The sequence below is a fragment of the Acomys russatus genome, chromosome 2 (genome assembly GCF_903995435.1).
Source record: "Acomys russatus chromosome 2, mAcoRus1.1, whole genome shotgun sequence".
Lineage (NCBI taxonomy): Eukaryota > Metazoa > Chordata > Mammalia > Rodentia > Muridae > Acomys > Acomys russatus.
Window position 1 is genome coordinate 94,257,191 of NC_067138.1, and position 24,439 is coordinate 94,281,629.

Consider the following 24,439-nt stretch of genomic DNA (forward strand, 5'->3'; position numbering starts at 1 on the left):
ATGCATTATTTAACATTTTGCCTTCCTACTGCTGTTCTACCTTTAAGCAAACAAAAGCAAAAAGGAGATAATACTTCAAGTAACATGAGATTACTTTTCCCTTCCTTGTTTACTTAAGTTAGAGTAATGTTCCTGCTTTGCACTCAATTTATGGTTCATGTTGATTTCCAGTTATTTTCTCTTCTACTCATACCAACTGGTTTTGTTTTTCTTTCCCCAAGATGACGGGGACAATATTTTTCTACATTTGTGGTTTCAGGCATTGTACTAGGTGCTTTATTAGATATCTATGTCCTCTATCTGCTTCACACATCTTTAGATTTTAAGTTGGACAAATGAGTAAAGTAGGTTTAGAGAAATTTCATGATAGCTAATAGTTGGCTTGGTTTTCCCGAAGACCAAGCCTTTTATGTCTCAAGTCCAATGTTGGTTGACATTAATATAAAAGACATTAATAAATTAGTCATTAATAATTTCAATTTCTTATGAACAGTATTTTTAATGAGACAACTGTATATAAATTTAGATATTAAGCTTAAATTTTAAAAGGTTCAAAAAGTCTAAAATGACATATGATGAGAATCCTCTTTCTTTTTCACTGTGGTTTCTAGTAGTGCCATTTGTAATCTTTCACATGGAACATTTTGCTTAGTGGTTACCAGTTTGCTATACAATATATAATATATAATATAATAAAGATATCCTTTTCTTCTCACCTTCTTTTGGAAAAATGGTAGTCTTCTATGTAAATTATATCTTTTATATCTTCAGTTAGGAAATTTTTTCATGTGAGTGATTAGTGTGGCTAGAATTTCCACATCTGATTTTACCGTATTATTTAATTTTCAAATTTGACAGTCACTCCTTGGCATATGCTCAAGAGGACTGTGTATTTATATTGTCTCACAAATGTTTGTAGACATGCATTGTTTGTCATTGCATCCCAGAATAGAAATGGTTCAACTACCCATCTATCACAAATGGATAGACAAGAGGAGCCATATATACATGATGCAATGCTATTTAGGAAAAAAAAAAGTACTGACACAGCTATGACATGAAGAGACCTTGAGAACATGCAAAGTGAAAGGAAGTCACAAAATGTGTGGTCTCTGTTATATAAAGCCTGTCATATAAGATACAAAATTATGTGGTTTCTATAATGTAAAATAGCCATAGCCAGAATAGAAGTAAAATGCCAGTATGTGGGGGGGAGGTGGGGTCCAGGGACTGAGAGTAGGCTAGGTTATTGAGGTATTCTCTTGGAGTGATAAAAATGTCGTAAAAATAGACATTGGAAATGGTCGCTGAGCTCCGTGAATCACTGACATCTACTAAGTCATAAACTTTAAAAGAGCATATATTGTAATATTTAGCTTTCCCATCCTTTCAATGGTTATTTTTATACTTAAGTCATCCTCTGATAGTGGGTAGTTAGACATTTTAATTTCTGTCATTCTTCTCTGTGCAATTTGAACGACTCTATTAGCAGACAGTGTCAAATGCTTCTGCAATGCCTGTGGCTTCTCCTCAGCCATTTCTGCTCAAGCATCAGTGCATAGTTGTGCGCATTCCCTGGACCCAACGGCTCCACACTTAGTGTGAGGAGCCTTTTCTCAGATTTGCTGGAATGCAGCACCATCTCTTGGTCTCATTCAACTCAGAGCTGGCGGCTACATTTTGTTGCAGAAGTTATTCACAATTACTAATGAATCACCAGGCTCAAGCCGAACCAACTCTGGTCCCGTCCACACACTGTCTGTTAGCAATGTGAGTTGTCTTGTGTCCAAGTCTGCCATCTGCCTTGGACTGCCACTTGCAACGGCCTGGAGCTGGGCAAATGAAGTGGGGTCTCTATTTTTCTTCTTATTGCTGATCACTTTGAGTTTTTTTTTTTTTTTTTTAAAGTGGCAATAGATTTTTACAAATTCTGTTGCCTCTGGATCTTGTATATTGATCCATTTCCCATCTCGTTCTTAATTGGAAATGAATAGTAAATAGAAAAAAAATTTTGTGCTAAAGTGTTCTCAGGTTCTGTGGAGCAACTGTTTTCCTCTTTGTCTAATCCTGTTACCTCACATGTGGGTGGAGAGCTATTTGGCAGGACCTCAAAGTGTGCATTTATTTTGTTGGAGGGAGTGATGTCAATAATGGATTACAAAATAAGTGGATCTCAGGAATACGAATATTTTTCAGACACATACTCATCTTATTTTTTTAATGCCTTCTTGTGTCTACTTCTCAGATCTCCTGCTGCCTTACTTTTCCTGTAAGCGGCATGTATGGCTCAATCTTCACAGTCTGGAGGATTCTGGAAGTAACTGGAGACGAGGCTGCTGCTGGTGACTGGCTGGCTGCGGTGGAGTCCTTGCTCCCCGCTGCTACAGTGATCCCTACGCATGTTTGTTTGCTGCTGGCTCACCTGCTTATTGAAGACACAGGACAGAACCTTCAGCAGATACTGAAGGTCACCACACAGTTAGCTCAAGCAGATGCCTCTCAGGTAAAGAAAAAGACTATGGAAAGGTAACGGGGGAAAAAGCTTAATATTTACAATTATATATTATTTTTAGTTTGTGTATTACTTATGAAGTTTTAAATTATGGCTTAAAAATATCTTCCCAATTTGGTTTCTCTCCTCTTCCTCCTCCTCCTCCTCCTTCTTCTTCTTGAGTTGATGTATACTCATCAATACAAACATTACTTTTTAAAATTAAAACTATATTTTGCTAGGAAACATGAATTCAGTACAGTTTTGTTCCTCTTTTCACAACCCATTCCATGGTGGGTTTCTTTTAGTTCTAATATTGCCATAAGCTGACCCAGCTCAAGCAACTCATGATAGACTCCTTCCGGTTTAATCCTGCCTTCACTCAGTCACTCGATAAACAAAAGCCTTGTACCCTTCCCCTGTGTGGTATGATTTGCAGACAAGAAACTTAGGGTAAACAGTTGTCTTCCTGTCTGCATGGAGCTTGAGTGTAAGAAGCAGTCAGACATAAATAAGCCTCCCTCCTTTGTTTAAAATTAGAAACGAGCTTAGCACAGTGTGCCTTTAGTTTTCTACCGGTTAGAAACTCTCTAGAATGCTTTCTGTGAAGGAAGGGTTTCCTAACCCAGCAGGCATGGCATTATTTTAGGTTCTGTTTGTTGGTGTCTGTACTTATGTCTTCTTTCTGGCATGGGGAAGAAAAATTTCACCTCTTGATACAGAATCATGTGCTCCTTCCGAGCTGAAAACACTGCGTGGTGGTGTTGGTGCAAACATGCTGACACGGGAAGTTACCTATTTGGCTTCTCGTTCTCTTGGCTCTCGGCATACCATGCTCACTGTTTCCATCAACTAACCTGTAGTGTGTGCAAAGTACTGTGTTCTGCACTGTGCGCAGTGTTAACCATTTCATGCTGCTCCTGGGCTAGTTATCTGGTTGAGATTTTCTAGCGGTCCCCACTCATAATCAGTGTTTTTGGTTTTTCTAGACAGGGTTTCTTGGTATAACCTTGGCTGTCCTGGACTTGCTCTGTGTATTAGACTGGCTTTGAACTCAGGGATCTGCCTGTCTCTGCCTCCCTGAGTGTGGGGAGTAAAGGTGTGCGCCACCACGCTGGGCACCAGTGTTGATATCTTGTAGAACATTCTTTTTAGAGTAGATAAAGCTCAGGTGTCCAGTGGAGATTATGGAAAGAAGAGTTTCTTGAAACAAATACAGTGGTCTGTAGTGATCTGTATACACTTTACACACACACAAACACAAACACAAACACACACCTCTTATTTTTTTATCCACTCAATGCCTTTCTATAGTGTTGGGATTTAAAGGTTAATTCTTGATGACCAGTGTCAGTAACTCATCTTAAGTTGCTATGAACAGTTTGCATTAGACTAGTGTTTAGGTCAATCTTGGTGTAAGCAGTGTATTCAAGGCACAGGGTTTTGCTCCTTGTCAATTTTATGTAGAAGACTTATGGGCTTAAAAGGAAGCGAGAAACAGAAGGTTTGTAGATTTTCCTTGCTTGGTTCATGTGTGCATAATGCACCTCACATGAGGACAGCACAATGAGACAGTTTAGTTTGCCGTTCCGAGTAGAGTGGAAGTGGGTGAAGGTTTAGGATTACCAGATTATCTGTGCCTCCAGAGTTGCGGTGAATGAGGTTAGGATATTTCAGTCAGAATTAATGCCATTATGACAAATACTTGAAGAAGAGAGCATAAGAGCGTGCTCTGAAATTTCAGAAGTTCTGTCCATTGTTGGTTGGTTCTGTTGTTTTTAGGTCTGTGGCTGAGTGGAAACATCATGGAAAAGCATGGAGAGAAACAAGAACAGGTCAGGGATAAGACTTACTCTATAAATCCATGTCACCCGTCACAGAATTCCTCTAAGCGGACTCCACCTCACACTTTCCACCCCTTCCAATGATGCTATCAATTTGAATATCCAGTAATAGATCAGTATAGGAAGAAAAGTCCCCACAGTCCAGATACCTCTCAATGACTGCTTCTATCAATGAAGGCCAAGCTTTTAACAGATGGATTATTTACTCCTAAATTTTTATTTAGCATATATTAGTTATATATACAACAGGCATCGTTGTGGCGTTTTATTGTGACATGCATTTTTTTTATCATATTCATCCCCATTACCCCTTTTCCCCCATTACTCTCATTTGTCCCCCTACTGATCCCATTTTTTCTTACTAGCCCCTTCTATTTTCATACCCACTCTCACTATGTGTGTGTGTGCATGAGTGTGTGTGTGTGTGTGTGCGTGAGTGTGTGTGTGCGTGAGTGTGTGTGTGCATGAGTGTGTGTGTGTGTGCGTGAGTGTGTGTGTGTGTCAATGAATTTAATTAGGGTTACTTACATGAGCATGGGTGAAGGGTTATTTATAGGCTCATAATTACCTTACTACTGAAGAAAATTGCTCTCTCATTAGCTGCCTACATATTGAATCTTTATTAGACCCCCCACCCCCGCTCTCCTGCCACCTGTTCGGCCTTCAGTGCCTCAGGGAGGGCAAGGCCTTATGAGCCTTTGGCCCTCTGTGACAGAATACTGACAATTCCAATCTTGTGCGGTTAATTACAGCTACTGAGAATTCAAGAGGGGCATAGCTGTGCTTGTAAGAAAGAGTGCCACAACATTACCTCCCTTCCTGCTCCTCCTCTTGCTCTTATATTCTCTCTCTTCCCTCTTCTGCAATGTTCCCTGAGCCTTGGAGGGATGATTTAAGGCTGAGCATTTTAACAATCACTTATATTTAGCTCTTTGACTATTTATGAGTCTCTCTGCACTAACTGTGGCTCACTGCAAGAAGAAACTTCTCTGGTGAAAGCTGACAGCAGTGCTAATCTGTGGGCATAAACTGAGTGTTTAGCATGTGTATTTAGCAAAACAACAGCAGTAGCTTGCATGTTAAGGCTTATGACCTTAACCCAAGGCCTTTTGATCAGGTTTGCAGTACCAGACATGAGCAGACTACAGATCCAGCCAGAAAGTAGTTGGTTACTCCCACAACAGTCCTGCCACTATTGCACCAGTAGGCACATCTTGCCTGGTAGATTGGTACTGTAGCACTTGGGGTCCATAGTCGAGTAGGACTGTTGTTGACAATTCTTTCCCAGCAGATTATGCTGTACCTTCTGGCACAGTGGGGACTAGGCAGCAGTGAGGAAGCTTGCAGCTCAGTTCCAGCTTGATTTCTCCGAGTCTTGGAACCAAGGTGTAACATGAGTTTGGGGATATCTCTTGAATCCAAACCATAACAGATGATTTTTTTTAAAGGAAAGATAATTTCCTTATAATAGACATGGAAGTCTGCTAAGAAGACAAAACTGTCAAGCAAAACATAGTTTGTACCGAGGGAATACTAAACCGTTGTAAGGTGACCAGTGCACTGGGGTATCATCTCCCTATAAGTCAGATGCTTTTCTCAGTTCAGATTGCTCCAGGTTCTGGTCAGCGGTGTCTACCACTATATGTTTTATTTATTTGCCTTAGTATCTGTATAAATATTATTATTATTATTTGTGTGTGTGTGTGTGTGTGTGTGTGTGTGTGTGCGCGCGCGCGCGCGCGCCATGCAAGGCAGTCATTGGAGTGACCACCTAGGTTCATTTGCTTATTCATGAAGACTTTATTAAGCAGTGCTATATAGTTAAGTCATGCTCCATGCCTGTTGATCATTTGTTGGATAGTTTTGACAGAAATGAGAAAAATATCGTGTGAAATTGTGCTTCTACTATGCATGGGAGGGAAATGCTTAAATATCGATTCTCAAATGCACGCCAGGCTGTGCACAATGCCATCATAAGAGCTTGCAGTTAAGCATTTGGAATGGCCTGAAGTTGTACCCTAGAAATAGGAGGTAGTAGGCTCCCCCCTTTCTGTTTTCATTACAGTGTGATCAATCATGTTATTTTAATAGTGTTTAACTACAGTTCAAGCAGCCAAAAAGAAAGGACTATTTTGACAAAGCAGATTTTACAGTAGGGAATAGATGCTGTGAATGCATTCATTTGCACTGAATCCACTCTGGGTGAAGCGATTTCTATTCTTTCTGGTTTATAAGCGTATGTGACACATATTTATATTTATATTTAATGGAGGGTTTGTCTCTGTAGGAGGACAGTTGGCTCAAGTTCATGGAAGAGTTAATACTAAAGGAAAGTTTTAGGCTCTTATGAGACTAAGTAAACTGGGGCAATAGAGCCTTTTCAAAACTGCCTTCTGTCCCTGCCTCTACAGGAGGACTCAACCACCTAAAGTGTGGTGACCTGAGGGTTGTTTTGGGATGACATCTTGATTTAGTTATGACCACTGCTATGAGACCTTATGAAAGAACATAATTCATAAATTTGAAAGAAATGAGCAATGGTTGAGATATATGCTGATGTCCTTCTTACTATTTTACTCTAAGTGGTAACATTATGATTATTGAGAGTAGTAGCCATCAAAGATAATATAAATTATTAGCATCTATTGATAGTTCTCCAGTGTGAATTTTCCTTAGTTTCTCAATCTGACTTTGGTGTTGTCATGACCTTGCATGGCTCCAGGGGCAGAACCTACAGAAAAAAGCTGGGATCCAGTAGTCCATCTGAGAGCCCTCAGCATCCTGCCAGCTCAGCGTGTTTATTATGTAAGTTGAACAGAAAGGCAAGATTGTTGTCTGTAGCTGAACTAGGAGGCAGGATTATTATATACAGCTGAACAGGGAGGTGGAGCTGTTAGATACCGCTGAACAGGGAGGTGGGGCTGTTAGATACAGCTGAACAGGGAGGTGGGGCTGTTAGATACAGCTGAACAGGGAGGTGGGGCTGTTAGATACAGCTGAACAGGGAGGTGGGGCTGTTAGATACAGCTGAACAGGGAGGTGGAGCTGTTAGATACCGCTGAACAGGGAGGTGGGGCTGTTAGATACAGCTGAACAGGGAGGTGGGGCTGTTAGATACCGCTGAACAGGGAGGTGGGGCTGTTAGATACCACTGAACAGGGAGGTGGGGCTGTTAGATACCGCTGAACAGGGAGGTGGGGCTGTTAGATACAGCTGAACAGGGAGGTGGGGCTGTTAGATACAGCTGAACAGGGAGGTGGGGCTGTTAGATACCGCTGAACAGGGAGGTGGGGCTGTTAGATACAGCTGAACAGGGAGGTGGGGCTGTTAGATACCGCTGAACAGGGAGGTGGGGCTGTTAGATACAGCTGAACAGGGAGGTGGGGCTGTTAGATACCGCTGAACAAGGAAGTAGTTTTAGCTAATCTTGGTAGGAGCAGTATCTATAGGGGAACAGTTTTTGCACTGTAACTATCTAGGGGTTGGGGTGGTATGGGGAGAAAACTATGGTGGACGTTTTCTGCACTATCAGTAGCTACACACTGGGACGGCTTTGCCATTCCTTCTGATCTCTGTGGGCACTAGGCTTACACAGGATGCACATACATACAGGCAGGAAAATATTCATACACAGAGAAGAATGAGGAAAAAGCTCACCCAAGACAACATAAAAGTTTATTACTTTACATTTTCGGAGGCAATAACATCCAAGAATAATCATCCTGAGTGCATTTTCCTGTAAAGTCTTGAAATATTTTAATGCCATATTCTCTACATATAGTAAATATGAGGTCTACTTTTTTTTTTTTTTTTAAAGGCAGAGTGCCCCTGTGTAGCCCAGGTTGGCCTTAACTCATTATGCCTTGTGGCCTCAGCAGCAGCATCTTCTCCTAGCCTCCCAAGTGCTGGGATTATGGAAGTGTTGTACATTGTCTGGCATGTGCTTTTTGATAAGTTTTAAATACCAGTTCCCACCTAGATACTGTGGCCAATATATTTTGGTGAGCATTATGACAGCTCTGTAAGAGATGCCTAAATGCGCTGGAAACACATGGCATTCTGCGTGTGTGAAGCAATGCTCATTTGACCTTAGTTTCCTCTCTCTCAGGTATGTTGAGGATCTAGCAGGAAATGTTAAGCAGAGACCCTGCAGGGCGCATTAAGAGACAATGTGGATCAGGCTTACATGAAGACTTCCTAAATTTCAATGTAGAACCCTCTTCATGCCATCACAAAATAATATTTTGAACACTTAGCCAGTGGTGCCCACCTATATAAGGTGATCACGGACAATTTGACAGTGTCTAACTCTAGTATAACTTCTGTAGGGAGAGTTAACTAATGGAGCAAGTGTTGGCTGCCTTCTGTGTCTGTGTGTGAACTCGTAAGCGAGTCTCCCTTGCCCTGTGCACCTTGAGTTCACTCTTCAGCAATAGTTCACTACTCTTCTCCCAACACAACCCATATGCCCAGGCATGGCTTGTTTCTGACTGTCAGAAACACCTTGTTCCTTACTCTGCATGGCCTTTCCTTTGTGGATTTTGTGTTTGGTTCTTTGCCAACTCTGCCTCTAGAACCAGCATGTTTCATGAATAATACCCTGGCAGTTTCAGTTAAGCTCTTCTTTGTATCCACCCAATTTTCTCTAATGTTCTTTTTTTTTTTTTTTTTTTTGTCAAGCCAAAAGGGTGTTACTCATGTCTTCAAGTCTCTGCCATCTCTCCTTTGGGCTCCTCTATCAGTTTTCTGAGGCTGTGATAAAGTACCAGGACCAAAGCATCTTATGTAGGAAAGGGTTTATTGTGGCTTATAGTTTCAGTCTATCATGGAGGGGATGATGCCTGGCGGCCTGGCAACAAGCCGTAAGCATGGCAGCAGGAGCAGAGCAAAGAGATCACACCACCAGCTGCAAGCTCCAAGCACAGGACAGAAACTGGGTGCGCCACCAGCTGGGGACCAATGTTCAACTATCTGAGCCCACTGGGGACATTTCTGTTCAACCTGCCACTGTTTCCCTTTAGTGGCAAGGTTGAGCTTTATAGTCTAGATAGTAGAGGTGCTAGGGAAGCCATTGCTCATGTGCTGTTGTGATCCTACGAAAGCCTTATAGAACTTACCAGCTGCGTAATCATGACTTATAAATATGTGTGGGAAGTCTCTTGACAAAAGCTTATATCCTGTTTTGGAAATAGAGTCTGCCTATTAGTGGTTATTGGTTTTAAAAAGGTGTGTGTGTGTGTGTGTGTGTGTGTGTGTGTGTGTGTGTGTGTATAAATGGACAACTTGCAGGAGTCTGTTCTCTTATTATACTATGTTGGTCTGAGAGATCAAAGCCAGGATATCATGCTTGGTAGCAGGTGCCCACTGAGCCATTTTCCAGCCCCTATTAACACACACACACACACACACACACACACACACACACACACACACACACACGAAAGGCTTTGTCTTCTTGTGTTTCTTTCTTTGTGGTTAAGAATTCATAGCAAAGATAAATACTTGAGTAGTGGTCTTAGAGGTTAGAAAGGTGGAAAAATGGGAGATTAGGCCCTGGGCCTAAAGGTGAGAGGAGCAAGCTCTGGGCTCTTCAGCAGCATGAAAATGATGGTTCACCAAACATACAGTTGTAAGGGCCTGCAACAGACACGGCTTAAAGGTTCTGATGAAGCCAACATGCATCACATGCACTCCATAACTACGTACAATTACTATGTGCCAATTAAATAAAAAACTTAGTATCTGGTGTGACTACTAGTCACCAAGGTCACCCACCAGACTTTGGATAGATTGAAGTCTTTTGATATTTCATTTTCAGGTGAATAACTCTAATACTATATATAAGGAATATCAATATTATTTTTACTGAGGTATTAAATTGAATACAAAGAGGAAAAAGTTTTTAAATTTAAAAATACCAATATGTAAAACACTGTGCAAGTTAATGGGATTTCTTGTAATTTTTCAGGGTATGCATACATTATATAATATTCAAATCAGAATAAATATTTCCTTTTACCTCAATGTTTGCCATTTCTTTATGGCGAAAACCTGAAAAAGACCCTTGTATTCTAGCTTTTGGAAATGCAGAGTGTTATTATCTGCAGTCACTCATTTGTGGAAAGCCTTCCAGAATGGCTTTTAATCTTACTGGAGATGGGGCTAGCTCCTGTTGACCTATGCCCCACCCTGCTTTCCCAGGCCTCTAGTAGCTTCTGTGAGGTTGTCCTTTCTAGATTCCACAACCTGGGTAAGATCAGGTAGTAGAAGGCTCACACCTTTGACTTTAGGAAGTCACAGGTTTCTTCTGTAAAGTCTCCTCTCATTGAGATTTGGTGGTGTCACACAGTGGTCTCATGACGGGAGTGGTCTCAGGACGCTCCGTGTCTGAGCCACTTTCTCACCTTTCTCTTGTTTCAATATGGTGATAGTCCTGTTTGCTTATTTTTGTTTTTACTGTCACTTGCATTTTTTTTTTTTTTTAAATTTCTGCGGCCCTTTTTTCTCTTTTCAGGTTTTGGTTTTCAAGTTAGGTCTAGCTCAAGGTCTTGTTAATGGGAGCAGTTGCAATCTGTGACAATTCTATGATGTTTTCAGAGCCTGGTTTTTCCATTTGTGAAAGTATATACATGCTTGAGCCATTTGAAATCACTTAAGTGGCGAGGTTCATGGCCCATGACTTTCTGATCTTTTCAAAGTCATATATTATCAAATAGTAAAAGTTGACTTTCAGGGCAGAATCCTTGATAGTTCTACTCAGGGTCATAAGCCGTATTTTAACACAGAAAATGAATAGGAAATGTGTGGAATTTAATGGCCTGTGAGTTACTGCTGTGAGAAAAGGAGAAGATATATTCTGTAAAAGGACGTGCACAAAGAGTCTCTGGCCACTCAGCACTCTGTTCTGTTGTCACCGAGTTCTGTGAAATGCTACCCCCCGAAGTCAGTGTGCTGCCTGTGTTCTCCACACCAGCGAGAGAAGCCAGAATGTACAGTACTTTTAATAAAGACCTTCAGAGATGAGAAATGCTGGACTACTGTTCCCTGGGAGCTACAGAACGATTAGGCCCTAAGAAAAAATGGGATGAGCTTGTCTGCACGAAGCAGTTACACAAAAGGGGACGCAGGCCAAAGACAATGGTCAGATGACAGCTCCTTACCTTGTGGGGAGATGTTTGCTTCTTTATACACTCTGTGTATAGGATAAGGCACTTTAAACTTTTGTCGGTTTTCTTGATGGTGTGCATGAATTTTGGGGTTTATACCCAGCATATCTCTTTTGTGTCAGTTTCTTGTCTCTGTATCAACACTATGTTGAATATTTCTGGCATAGCTACAGGATAGAAATTACCTAAAATTTCCATTTAAGGAATATTTGATTGTGATTTTTACTAGCTTATGATTAATATACTACAACAAAACCTTATGTTTCTGTGTCTTTGACATAGAAAAGAACAGGCATGGAATTTGGTGCAGGGCCTCCCAATGCTACATTCAGCACAAGGATGCCTGCTTGCCTCCAGCTTGCTATGAGGCCTTTATAGGCTTCTTCTCTACTTAAAACTCAAAAGGAAGAGATCCAGAGGTCTCACTGAACCAAAGGCAAAAAGCAAGCTGACTGGAGATTATTGCCCAATGGCCAAAAGCTATTTTATGTATATTTTCTTAGGTTGTTTATAATTGAGAGGTTCTTATATTTAGGGAAAATATTTTACTAAATAGTTGTTTTTTCTATTCTAGTTGTTTTGAAGGTAGTGCTTGGCACACATTGTGAAAGTTACATGTTGCTGTGGTTGACACAGTGCAAAGGCCTGAGGCTGTACACTGTCAGCTTGGGATCTTGAGGCACATGAAGGCATCTCCTCAGCATACAGTCATGGAGAGCACCTTTGCAACGTGTATTTTAACTGGGACATTGAATGCTAAGGTGGGTGGGGTGCTCACTATGAGTAGGAGATCCTGTGGTGCTCTAGTGCAGAGACGGTGTTGTGTGAGCCCAGACAGGGACAGCTAAGTCCCAAGAGGAGGCCATGTAAGGTGGCTGGGAAAAGGTGGTTCATGAATAACTCTTGTTGGATAAATACATATAAGTTCTTTGAAATGATGTAGAGGCATATTGCCTTTTTTCATTCCCTTTGGGCTGGAAAATATTTGTACAAGACACAGGATTATATTTGAGCAACGTCACTGAATAAACAGCAGAGTAAATGCATTTCTGGAGGTTCTAGAGTGCTTCGTAGACTGGAGATTCACCAGCGACACTCCTTTTCAGTGTCTCTGATTTGATTTTCTTTTTTGGGGAGTCAAAACCCAAGGCACACAATCCCAATTATATATTGTGTCCTATAGCTGTCAGTGTGGTGACAGGTCTTGATTTGATGGCAGAGTTTAACTCCAGGGTTCTCAAAGGTGGGTGGGTGTGGCTTCATCAGAAGTCTCCTTTTTACCTCAGGACTGTTGAACACACTGCACTTCAGTGACAGCTTTGAGCATTTTACCATAGATAGTAGAGGCTTTTAGGTGAATTTTTCAGAAGCGTTAACTTGGGCATTCTGAAGCCAGTTTGCTTCCAGTGGATGGAAATGCATAGTTGTGAGGCACATGAACCCCGGGGAAATGGCTAAGGCGTGACTCGGGCCGATTCTGTGTGGCAGCCGAGTGCTGGCTTGATTGGACTTTTGGAGACCATGTGTTCTGCTATTCTTGATTACTAATGAATGAATTGCTTGTGCATTTGAGAGGGTTTGTATATTTTCCTGTGTCTGCAAAGAAATCAAGCATATAGAAGTATCTTTACCTGAGATTATCATGTTGCTGAATCAAGTAATTACCAAGCTTGATGAGATTAGTAAGGACAAATTAGTATTTTGAAGTGACCTATAGTTGTCTTAAATATAAATTATGTTGAAAGGGAAATTTTAGTAGCTACAGTTTCAATTTAGAATTCATGAAAGGAATTCAAGGAAAGCCATGTCTTAAAGTAAAAACTCAGCAACCTTAGAAGGTTCCTGCACTTTATTTGTTGATTGACTGGTAACTGTTGTTAGCTGTATCTAATTTTATCCTGAAACCAATAAAATATTTCCCAAAATTATCATGTTTACCCAAACCAATGAGAGGAACATTGTGGAGTCGATGGTCATCCGGTGGAGGTTAGGTTACATTATACTGGCTTTGGATTAGATGAATTCTATTAATTTAGAGTTTGTGGTAATTTGATATAGACTAAGTTTAAAAAATTGGCAGGTATTGGAGCTACTGGTTTTAGACTGTTTAGATTTGCTCACTTTAGATTTGCTGACCATTATTATGATGAGTGTGCTCATTTAAAATGATCAAATTATCTATTCATTAAGACGTCAAGAGGGACTGGTGCTCAGTAACACTTGGGTAATTAGTTTGGTACAGTAAAAAAGTAAAAGCAATAGAATTTTATTTCTTTAGTACTTTTTATTTCTTTATTTTTTAAAATTTTTTAATTAGTTTATTCTTGTTACATCTCAATGTTTATCCCATCCCTTGTATCCTCCCATTCTTCCCTCCCTCCCATTTTCCCATTATTCCCCTCCCCTATGACTGTTCCTCGGGGGATTACCTCCCCCTGTATATGCTCATAGGGTATCAAGTCTCTTCTTGGCAACCTGCTGTCCTTCCTCTGAGTGCCACCAGGTCTCCCCCTCCAGGGGACATGGTCAAATGTGAGGCACCAGAGTACGTGAGAAAGACATATCCCACTCTCCACTCAACTGTGGAGAATGTTCTGACCATTGGCTAGATCTGGGTAGGAGTTTAAAGTTTACCGCCTGTATTATCCTTGGCTGGTGCCTTAGTTTGAGCGGGACCCCTGGGCCCAAATCTGCCTATCATAATGTTCTACTTGTAGGTTTCTAGGATCTTCTGGATCCTTCTACTTTGCTATTCTCCCATGCTTCTCTCATCTAGAGTCCCAATAGGATGTCCTCCCCTGTCCCAGTTTACTGGTAAGTGAAGGCTTTCGTGGGACATGCCCCTTGGGCTAGTATGCAGATATAAGTGAGTATATACCATTTGATTCTTTCTGCTTCTGGGTTAACTCACTCATTATGATCATTTCTAGCTCAATTCATTTATCCACAAATTTCGGGAATCCCTTGTTTTTAATAGCCGAGTAGTATTCCATAGTGTATATGTACCATAGTTTCTGTATCCATTCTTCTACTGAGGGACACTTAGGCTGTTTCCATGTTCTGGCTATTATGAATAAGGCTGCTATGAACATGGTTGAGCAAATTTTCTTATTGTGTGCTGGAGCATCTTCTGGGTATATTCCAAGGAGTGGAATAGCTGGGTCTTGAGGAAGCCCTATTCCCATTTTTCTGAGATAGCACCAGATAGATTTCCAAAGTGGCTGTACTAGTTTGCATTCCCACCAGCAATGAAGGAGTGTTCCTCCCTCCCCACATCCTTGCCAGCATGTGGTGTAACTTGAATTTTTGCTCTTAGCTATTCTGATGGGTATAAGATGGAATCTCAGAGTTGTTTTGATTTGCATTTCCCTGATGACTAAGGAGGTTGAGCATTTCTTTAGTACTTTTTATTTTATTAGGCATAATTTTCTCACTGCAATATTTATTTATTTATTTATTCTATTAATTTATTCATATTACATCTCGATTGTTAGCCCTTCCCCTGTTTCCTCCCATTCTTCCCTCCCTCCCACTTCCCCCCTTCTCTCCTCCCCTATGTCTGTGATTGAGGGAGACCTCCTCCCCCTACATATGCTCTTAGAATATCGAGTCTCTTCTTGGTAACTTGCTATCCTTCCTCTGAGTGTCGCCAGGCCTCCTCATCCAGGGGACGTGGTCAGAAAAGGGGCACCAGAGTTCGTGTGAGAGTCAGATCTCACTCTCCACTCAACGGTGGAGAATATCCTGTTCGTCGGCTAGGTCTGGGTAGGGGTTCGAAGCTTACTGGCTATATTCTCCTTGACTGATGCCTTAGTTTGAGGAGGACCCCAGGACCCAGATCTGCCTGTCATAAAGTTCTTCTTGTAGGTTTCCAGGACCCTGTGGGTCCTACTATTTCCCCATTCTTTCATGCTACTCTCGCCTAAAGTCTCAATAAGATGTCCTCTCCTCTGACCCACTTTCTTGGTAAGTAAAGTTTTTCATGGTACGTATCCCTTGGACTAGTGTTTTGATATAAGTGAGTATATACCGTTTGTCTCTTTTTGCTTCTGGGTGAACTCACTCATTATGATGATTTCTAGATCAATCCATTTGTCCACAAATTTTGGGAATTCCTTGTTTTTAATAGCTGAGTAGTATTCCATAGTGTATATGTACCACAGTTTCTTCGGCCATTCTTCTACTGAGGGACACTTAGGCTGTTTCCATGTTCTGGCTATTATGTATAAAGCAGCTATGAACATGGTTGAGCATATGTCCTTGTTGTGTGGTAGAACATTTTCTGGGTATATTCCAAGGAGTGGGATAGCTGGGTCTTGAGGAAGCCCTATTCTCATTTTTCTGAGAAAGCGCCAGATAGCTTTCCAAAGTGGTTGTATTAGTTTGCATTCCCACCAGCAACGAAGGAGTGTTCCTCTCTCTCCACATCCTCACCAACATGTGGTGTCATTTGAGTTTTTGATCTTAGCCATTCTGATGGGTGTAAGATGGAATCTCAGTGTCGTTTTGATTTGCATTTCTCTGATGACTAACGAGGACGAGCATTTCTTTATGTGTTTCTCGGCCATTTGATATTCCTCTGTTGAGAATTCTCTGTTAAGTTCCAAGCCCCATTTCGCAATTGGGTTGTTTGGTTTTGTGGTGTTTAATTTCTTGAGTTCTTTATATATTTTGGATATTAAACCTTTGTCAGATGAAGGGTTGGTGAAGATCTTTTCCCAGTCTGTAGGCTGTCGCTTTGTTCTACTGACAGTGTCTCCTGCCTTACAGAAGCTTCTCAGCCTCATGAGGTCCCATTTATTAATTGTTGACCTTAAGGCCTGGGCTGTTGGAGTTCTGTTCAGGAAGTTGTCTCCTATACCAATGTGTTCCAGGCTCTTCACCACCTTTTCTTCTAACTGATTTAGTGTCTTTGGTTTTATGTTGAGGTCTTTAATCTACTTGGACTTGAGTTTTGTGCGTAGTGACAAATATGAGTCCAATTGCATTTTTTTTTTTTTTTACATGTAGACATCCAGTTAGACCAGCACCATTTGTTGAATATGCTATCCTTTTTCCATGGAATAGATTTGGCTTCTTTGTCAAAAATCAAGTGACCATATATGTGTGGATTCATGTCTGGGTCTTCAATTCGATTCCATTGGTCAACCAGCCTATTGCTGTGCCAGTACCATGCTGTTTCAGTTATTGTTGCTCTATAGTACAGCTTGAGATCGGGTATGGTGATTCCTCCAGAGGATCTTTTACTCAATAGGATTGCTTTTGCTATTCTGGGTTTTTTGTTTTTCCATATAAAGTTGAGAATTGACCTTTCAATGTCAAAAAGTATTTTGTAGGTATTTTGATAGGGATTGCATTGAATCTGTAAATTGCTTTCGGTAAGATGGCCATTTTTACTATGTTGATTCTCCCGATCCACGAACAAGGTAAATCCCTCCATCTTCTGATGTCATCTTCAATCTCTTCCTTCAGAGGTTTGAAGTTTTTTTCGAATAAGTTCTTCACTTGCTTAGTTAGAGTAATTCCTAGATATTTTGTATTGTTTGTGGCTATCATGAAGGGAGTAGTTTTCCTAATTTCTTCCTCTGCCTGTTTGTCATTTGTATACAAGAAAGCTACTGACTTTTTTGAGTTTATTTTGTATCCTGCCAATTTGCTGAAGGTGCTTATCAGCTGTAGGAGTTCTCTGGTGGAATTTTGGGGGTCACTTATATGCACTATCATATCATCTGCAAATCGGGATTATTTGACTTCTTCCTTTCCCAATTGGATCCCCTTGATCTCCTTTTGATGTCTTATTGCTCTGCCTAGAACTTCAAGAACTATATTGAAGAGATATGGGGACAGAGGGCAGCCTTGTCTGGTCCCGATTTTAGAGGGATTTCCTTGAGTATCTCTCCATTTAATTTAATGTTGGCTGTTGGTTTGCTGTATATAGCCTTTATTATGTTTAGATAAGTGCCTTGTATTCCCGATCTCTCCAGAAGTTTAAACATAAATGGGTGTTGAATTTTGTCAAATGCTTTTTCTGCATCTAAAGAGATGACCATGTGGTTTTTCTCTTTCAATTTGTTTATATGATGGATTACATTGATGGATGTCCGTATGTTAAACCATCCCTGCATACCTGGAATGAATCCTACCTGGTCATGGTGAATGATGTCTTTGATATGCTGTTGTATTCGCTTTGCGAGTATTTTGTTGAGTATTTTTGCATCAATGTTCATAAGAGAAATTGGTCTGAAATTCTCTTTTTTTGTTGGGTCTTTGTGAGGTTTAGGTATCAATGTGACTGTGGCCTCATAGAAGGAATTTGGTAATATTCCGTCGATTTCTATCTTTCGGAATTACTTGAATAGTATCGGCATTAGCTCCTCTTTGAAGGACCTGGTAGAATTCTGCACTGAAACTATCTGGTCCTGGGCTTTTTTTTGGTTGGGAGACTATCAGTGGTTGCTTCTATTTCTATAGGTGAAATAGGGCTATTTAATTCGTTTATCTGGTCTTGGTTCAATTTTGGCAAATGGAATCAGTCGAGAAATTTGTCCATTTCCCTTGAATTTTCTAATTTTGTGGCATAAAAGCCTTTAAAGTAGGTTCTTACGATTCTTTGTATTTCTTCGGTGTCTGTTGTTATGTCTCCCTTTTCATTTCTGATTTTGTTAATTTGGATAGTGTTTCTCTGTCTTTTAGTTAGATTGGCTAACGGTTTGTCTATCATGTTAATTTTCTCAAAGAACCAGCTCTTGGTTTTGTTGATTCTTTGGATTGTTCTCTTTGTTTCTAATTTATTGATTTCAGCCCTGAGTTTGATTATTTCTAGGCGTCTACTCCTCTTGGGTGTTTCTGCTTCTTTTTTTTCTAGAGCTTCCAGATGTATTGTTAAGTTGTTTATGTGGGATGATTCCATTTTCTTTTTAAAGGCACTTAGTGCTATGAATTTTCCTCTTAGCACTGCTTTCAATGTGTCCCACAAATTTGGGTATGTTGTTCCATCATTTTCATTGAATTTCAGGACGTCTTTTATTTCTTCCATGACCCATGTGTCATTAGGTAGAAAATTGTTTAGTTTCCACATGTTAGTATGCTTTTTGTTATTTCTGTTGCTGTTGAAGTCCAGCCTTAGACCATGGTGATCTGATAAGATACACGGTATTATTTCAATCTTCTTGTATCTGTTGAGGTTTGCTTCGTGACCAACTATGTGATCAGTTTTAGAGACCGTTCCATGGGGTGCTGAGAAAAAGGTATAATCCTTTGTGTTTGGGTGGAAAGTTCTGTAGATATCTGTTAGATCCATTTGATTCATGACATTGGTTAATGAGGTTATTTCCCGGCTAAGTTTTGAATCAAAGACCTATCCTTGAGTGAAAGTGGGGTGTTGAAGTCTCCCACTGTTAATGTGTGGGTATCGATGAGTGGGGCAAGCTTTGTTAATAACTCTTTTAAAAATGTGGGAGCCCTTGTATTTGGAGCATAGATGTTCAAAATCATGATGTCTTCTTGGTTGACTCTACCTTTGACGAGTACGAAGTGTCTATCCTCATCTCTTTTGAATAATTTTGGTTGAAAGTCTATTTTATTAGATATTAGAATGGCTACCCCAGCTTGTTTCTTGTGACCATTTGCTTGGAATATTTTTCCCCAACCTTTTACTCTGAGGCAATGTCTGTCCTTGTGGTTGAGGTGTGTTTCTTGAATGCAGAGGAATGTTGGGTCATGTTTATGCATCTACTCCGTTAGTCTGTGTCTTTTTATTGGAGAATTGAGACCATTGACGTTGAGAGATATTAATGACCAGTGATTGCTAAGTCCCTTCATTTTTGGTATTTGTAACAGTTGAGATTTCGTGAGGTTGTGATTTTGCAATGGTATAGTTACCTATTTCCTATGTAGTTTTGGTTATAGTTTGACCCTTTGGGGTGGAGTTTTCCATCTAGTAACTTCTCTAAAGCCGGATTTGTGGCTAGGTACTGTTTGAATTTGTTTTTGTCATGGAATATCTTGTCTTCTCCGTCAATGGTTATTGATAATTTTGCTGGATATAGTAGTCTTGCCTGGTATCTGTGTTCTCTTAGGGTTTGCCTTTAGTACTTTTTAAATTTAGCCTTTCCTATCTTCATTATTTCTAGTTATCTGAATTATTATTAATGATAATTATACTGGTGGCATTTTACTGTTTATGTGTACTTAGTGGCAAATTGTGTTTAATTTTTAATGGTAGAGGTGCAGCTTTATCTGTATTAAGTGCAATTATCATGGAATTATCCTTCAGCTTGAAATACTGTGCATGCCTTGTTTTTATTAGGTCCCATGTTATTTATTAAGCATTTTCAAGTCACTCATTTAATCACACAACATATGTTTATTGCAGACCTCCTGTATGGTAGGTACTGATAACGCTGAGATGGAAGGATATTGTCTTGCGTTCAGGAATGATAGGGCTCTGTGGGTTGATAGAGGCATTAAAAACGCCTTTCAATACAAGACAGTAATTGCCACTGTGGAAGTGAATAAGCACCCCTGCAACATAGGGGAGGGGGCCCATATGTTTCTCCAAAGCAGAGGAATGAGAAAACATTTTAGACAGAATACAGAACATATGCAAAGACACTGATACGTGGCAGCTCACAGTGGGGTGGCAAGCCAGCCAGCCATTCTGAATTAAACTGTATCCATGGGATGAGGGAAGTGTTTCCTGGAAGGGATACAGGTGTTGAGCTTCGGAAACTTTGCAGTTAGGGGAGACATTTCCTAAACTGGTAGGGCAAATCAGACTTGGGGGAGAGGAGGCAGTATAATAGGATGTTCAAAACAACAGCTGTAGTAGACCCCGGCTTATATAAGAAAGTGAGCAGACAAGTGACCTGCATACTGTGGTAGGTAGAAGCCTAGGTGTCCAGCAAGTGCTATGCTTCTCAGCCAGTAAGTCAGTGCAGTGCAGCTGTTAGGAAACGAGAGGCCGGCTGAGGACAAGGGCTCTTGAGAGAGTGGCTGGGGCTGTGTGTCCAGCACATTTAGGTCTCCCTGGCTCCAGTTTAGTGAGCCAGGCCCATTCCTTCTTGGTCTGTCTTTTCACTCCAGTGTGGTGGGCCTCCCTCACATTTGAGGTAATTGGTAGTGGTGCCCTTCAAATTTTAAAAGAGGCATGACTGGGGCTTCATGACAGTCACTGGGTACAAGTCTGCCACAGCTTTAATCAGGCGATCCATAAGAAGTCGAGAGGAAGCAGGGGCCTGGCGCACACTTTTAATCGTGGCGCTCTGAGTTCAAGGCCACCCTGGTCTATGGATGAGTTCCAGGACAATCAGAGCTTCACAGAGAAACCCTGTCTCCCCCAAACAAAAATAAAAACAAGAGAAATCAAGAAGAAGTGGAACCAAAGAGGAATATTTTAGATGCAAAAATTAAAACAAAAAAGTGTGTGTGTGTGTGTGTGTGTGTGTGTGTGAGAGAGAGAGAGAGAGAGAGAGAGTGAGAGAGAGAGAGAGAGACAGAGACAGAGACAGAGAGAGACAGACAGAGAGAGACAGAGAGAGAGAGAGATAGCTGATAGAAAAAGATACTGTAGTGTCAGCATTGGCTTACATGCCTAGAATTTGTCGATGCAAAACATGCATTAGTATTCCTTATGACAAAATGGGAGCGTTATTAATAATCTAGTGGGGCAAAGCTCCCTAGGGGAGTATACAGGCCTCTGTTGACAGCAGCAAGATTCCTAAGGGTTGTACAGCGAGTAAGGCAGATACAGTCTCCCTGTGCCAGATCTAATGAGACCTTCATTCTGCGAGTTTGGCTGCTGGCCATGGAGCAGGAGGAGAATCCCTCTTGGCTTGTGAGATGTACAGACACCTTCACCACAGTGACAGCGTGCTGACCCTGTTTCCCATAGGAGCCTGTCCAGATTCAGATATTAGAGGTTTCTGAGGGGCTGGGGCGGGGTGGTGAGGAGATGATGACCAGACCTATCAACATCAATTAGAAGTTGTAAAGTTAAGGGAACTCTGGAGAATTCTGCCAGCTGTCACTGTAGCTCTTGCTAGGGCTATGGGTTTAACCTTTGTGATCTCAGCATGAGCGCGAGCATGTGGGTATTCTTGGGTTTCGGTTTCTGTGGGCTTGAATGACGCTGGCACATTTATTGCAGTACCGACTACCAGATGGCCACTTCACACCTTTTCCTTCGATTTCCCTGTTTATATTTTGTGCTTTCTTGAGGTTTACAAATGAGGGGCTCCAAATTCAGTCTGGTTAGATGTGTCAGTTGTGTATTGTTTATAGTACTGGTTACATTGCTGTCATACCGTGGGGAATGGAAGTCAGTCCACTGGTCAGGTATGTTCTCAGTGTGCCCTTTCTCACCTTCTCCCTTTTGAGACATTGGAGTGTCATTTAGCTCCTGCAGAAAGAACCAGCCTCGTGTGCATTTCCGTTACATCCTTTGAAGCACTCGTTGAACAGTTGATGAGTTCATGGTAATTTTTTTGAAGCGAGGGAGGGCACAGGCAATGGTCTGCAAAGTTACTGAAGAAAGTCTAGGAATCATTTTTGAAACAGTAGAAAAACAGAGAACCATGCATGCATACGTTATGTTGTCTTAAATCAAACTCTGGGTAAAGCTGTGGTGACACATGCTGTTCACGAAAGGCTTAATGCAGTCCTTCTAATCGGATGAATTGTCTTGTTGTGCAAAAACTGTTATTACACTGTGTGTGAAGCCAACCATGCTACAGGGGAAAAAATTAAATCGCCTGACGGAGAGGTCACTTGTGAATAGTAACACAAGATCTATTGCCGTTATTAGAGACTCAGGAGGACATTCACCCTTTTATGGTCTTTCAACTGCTGGAATGAAATATTTTAGTGGTAAATGACACCCTTCTGGGAAATCCCCCTGAAGAGTCATTCTTTGCTGTTTGCATACAGAAAAAAAAAATGGTGGGAGTGGGGGAGCACAGGAGGACAATCACATTATTTCTTTCAGATCACTTAACAAACTTACCTAATTTGATTTGGTGTGATAACAGTTGCCTTTAAATGTCCCTCATTATCCCACCCTCATTCAGCATCCATCAGGGCCACACTCTGCCTTTTGTGACGTGGCCTGCTCATTCTGTATTCTTTTCTGTAGTGTGTGCATGGAAGCTTAGGCTCAGGCCCGGCTGGCTGGGGCTGATGTCAGAATCCGGGTTACGTACTGTAAGACACAGTCAAGTGAAACGCCTTTCTGCTTATTCTCTTTGCTTTCTTTTAAGAGTCTTTGGCTCTATACGAATGATTGCTTGAATTCATGTCTCAGTTCCACGTGGAAACTGTGTTGATTGGTAAATATTTTATGAAATATTTTCAGAAGTGAATAAACAGTTATTGATCTGAGGTATTTATAACATACTCGTTAAAGTAAGGACTTCAGGTTCTTTCTCGTGGATAATATTTATTATCATTTGTCTGTTTATTGGTCCTATTTTATCGCCACTTTGAAATTTTCTACCCTTTAGCTAATGATATAGGTTAGCTTTTATGGGGACAAGAAAGTGATCAGGGATAGCATTGCAAATAATTGGGATACATTTTGTGTTTTGTTAATTTTGAAGTCAAGTAGCTGACATTTTCTTTTTTATTATTTCATTTCAGTGCCTTTCCCCTCCTCCTTTTCTTTAAAGCTTTCTTACTTTATTGCCCAAAAGCTATGGACCAGCTAGAGTGGTGTGAATAGGGATATAAATTCTATTGGATTTCTCAGTGCCTGCTTTTGTTACAGGTATTTTGATGGGTTCATTAAAGCATATCAGTTGAAGTGGGGGCAGGGAAGAAAAAGGAGTAGAGGAAAGGAAATATACTATCAGCTGGAATAATACATAGACATTTGAGCTTCACCTGGAAATAAAAATAATTTTGTAGAATGGGAGATAGAAACCCTTTGTCAGGTTGCTAATGAGAGGCTTGACCTAGCTGCTGCTGCAGCAGCATCTTTGGGGATGATGAGAGATGCAAAATGCACTGTTGCTAAGCAACTCTCTTGGCTGCCTTTGGAGCAGGTTCATATGTGCTAAGAGCTAATGAATCCTCATGTCTGCTCTTTGAAACTGCTCAAAAAGCCAATGAAGACATTCCCAGACATTTAGCATTTATAAGTACTGAACCTTTCTTGCTATGTCATCTACTCATTAAAAATTAAATTGACCATTTAGTGTGTACTGAATATTGCTTTATTTTTCAAGGTGGGCAAAGGTTTGGGTCCTAATAAATGTTTTCTCACAAAGGAGCTCAATAAAAGTGACTTAGCTTTGGTCTGCTAATATATTGTTGTAACTGAAGAATTATTTTCAGTTGGAATGTCTCATTTTCCTTTCCCCCTTTTAAGCTGGCAGAACCGTCCTCTTTCCTTAGATATTTTTGAAATCATTCTGTTGGCACATATTGTTCAGCTCAGGGCCATTGTCTGCAGACTCTCAATCTAGAAACCTAGGACAAAATTTTAGGTGGCTTTTCTAGCCATTCCCTCCCTTAAAAAACAAAAACAAAAACAAAAAAACCAAAAAAACCAAAGCAAACCACAGAGTAAGAGTGGAAGCCTAATGAAGCCTGGATCAAGTATGAACCTAAGTTCTTGGATATCTCTGCACAGCCGCTGCTGAGCTCTCCAGAGCCCTGTGAGGACTTAACGGTGCACAACGTGGTAGGATACTGTAAAGTGCCGAGCAAGCACCAAGTGCTCTAAGTGCTGCTTAAAAAACAAATTATTACATTGAATTCCAATTGCCGAACGTGGTGTTACCGAGTGGCTGTCTAGTCAGCTGTGGCAGATTTCATAGAATATGAAAAGAGGGAATTCATTTGGAATGGGCTTGGGCTTTTTACCTGTCACAATTTGGCTGCATGTAGAGAAGATGGCCACGCCTTTGTATACACAGTAAAGTTAATTTCTTAATTCGTGT

The 24,439-nt window shown here is 40.8% G+C and overlaps 1 protein-coding gene across 1 annotated transcript in view; it reads left to right on the top strand.

Annotated features, from left to right (window-relative positions):
- The window catches only part of Focad (focadhesin), a 282,156-nt gene that overhangs the window by 71,449 nt on the left and 186,268 nt on the right, over positions 1–24,439 (top strand). The window contains exon 10 of the mRNA XM_051164051.1: positions 2,246–2,503. Coding sequence (XP_051020008.1) covers positions 2,246–2,503 — 258 coding nt within the window. The remainder of the gene's footprint in view (positions 1–2,245; positions 2,504–24,439) is intronic.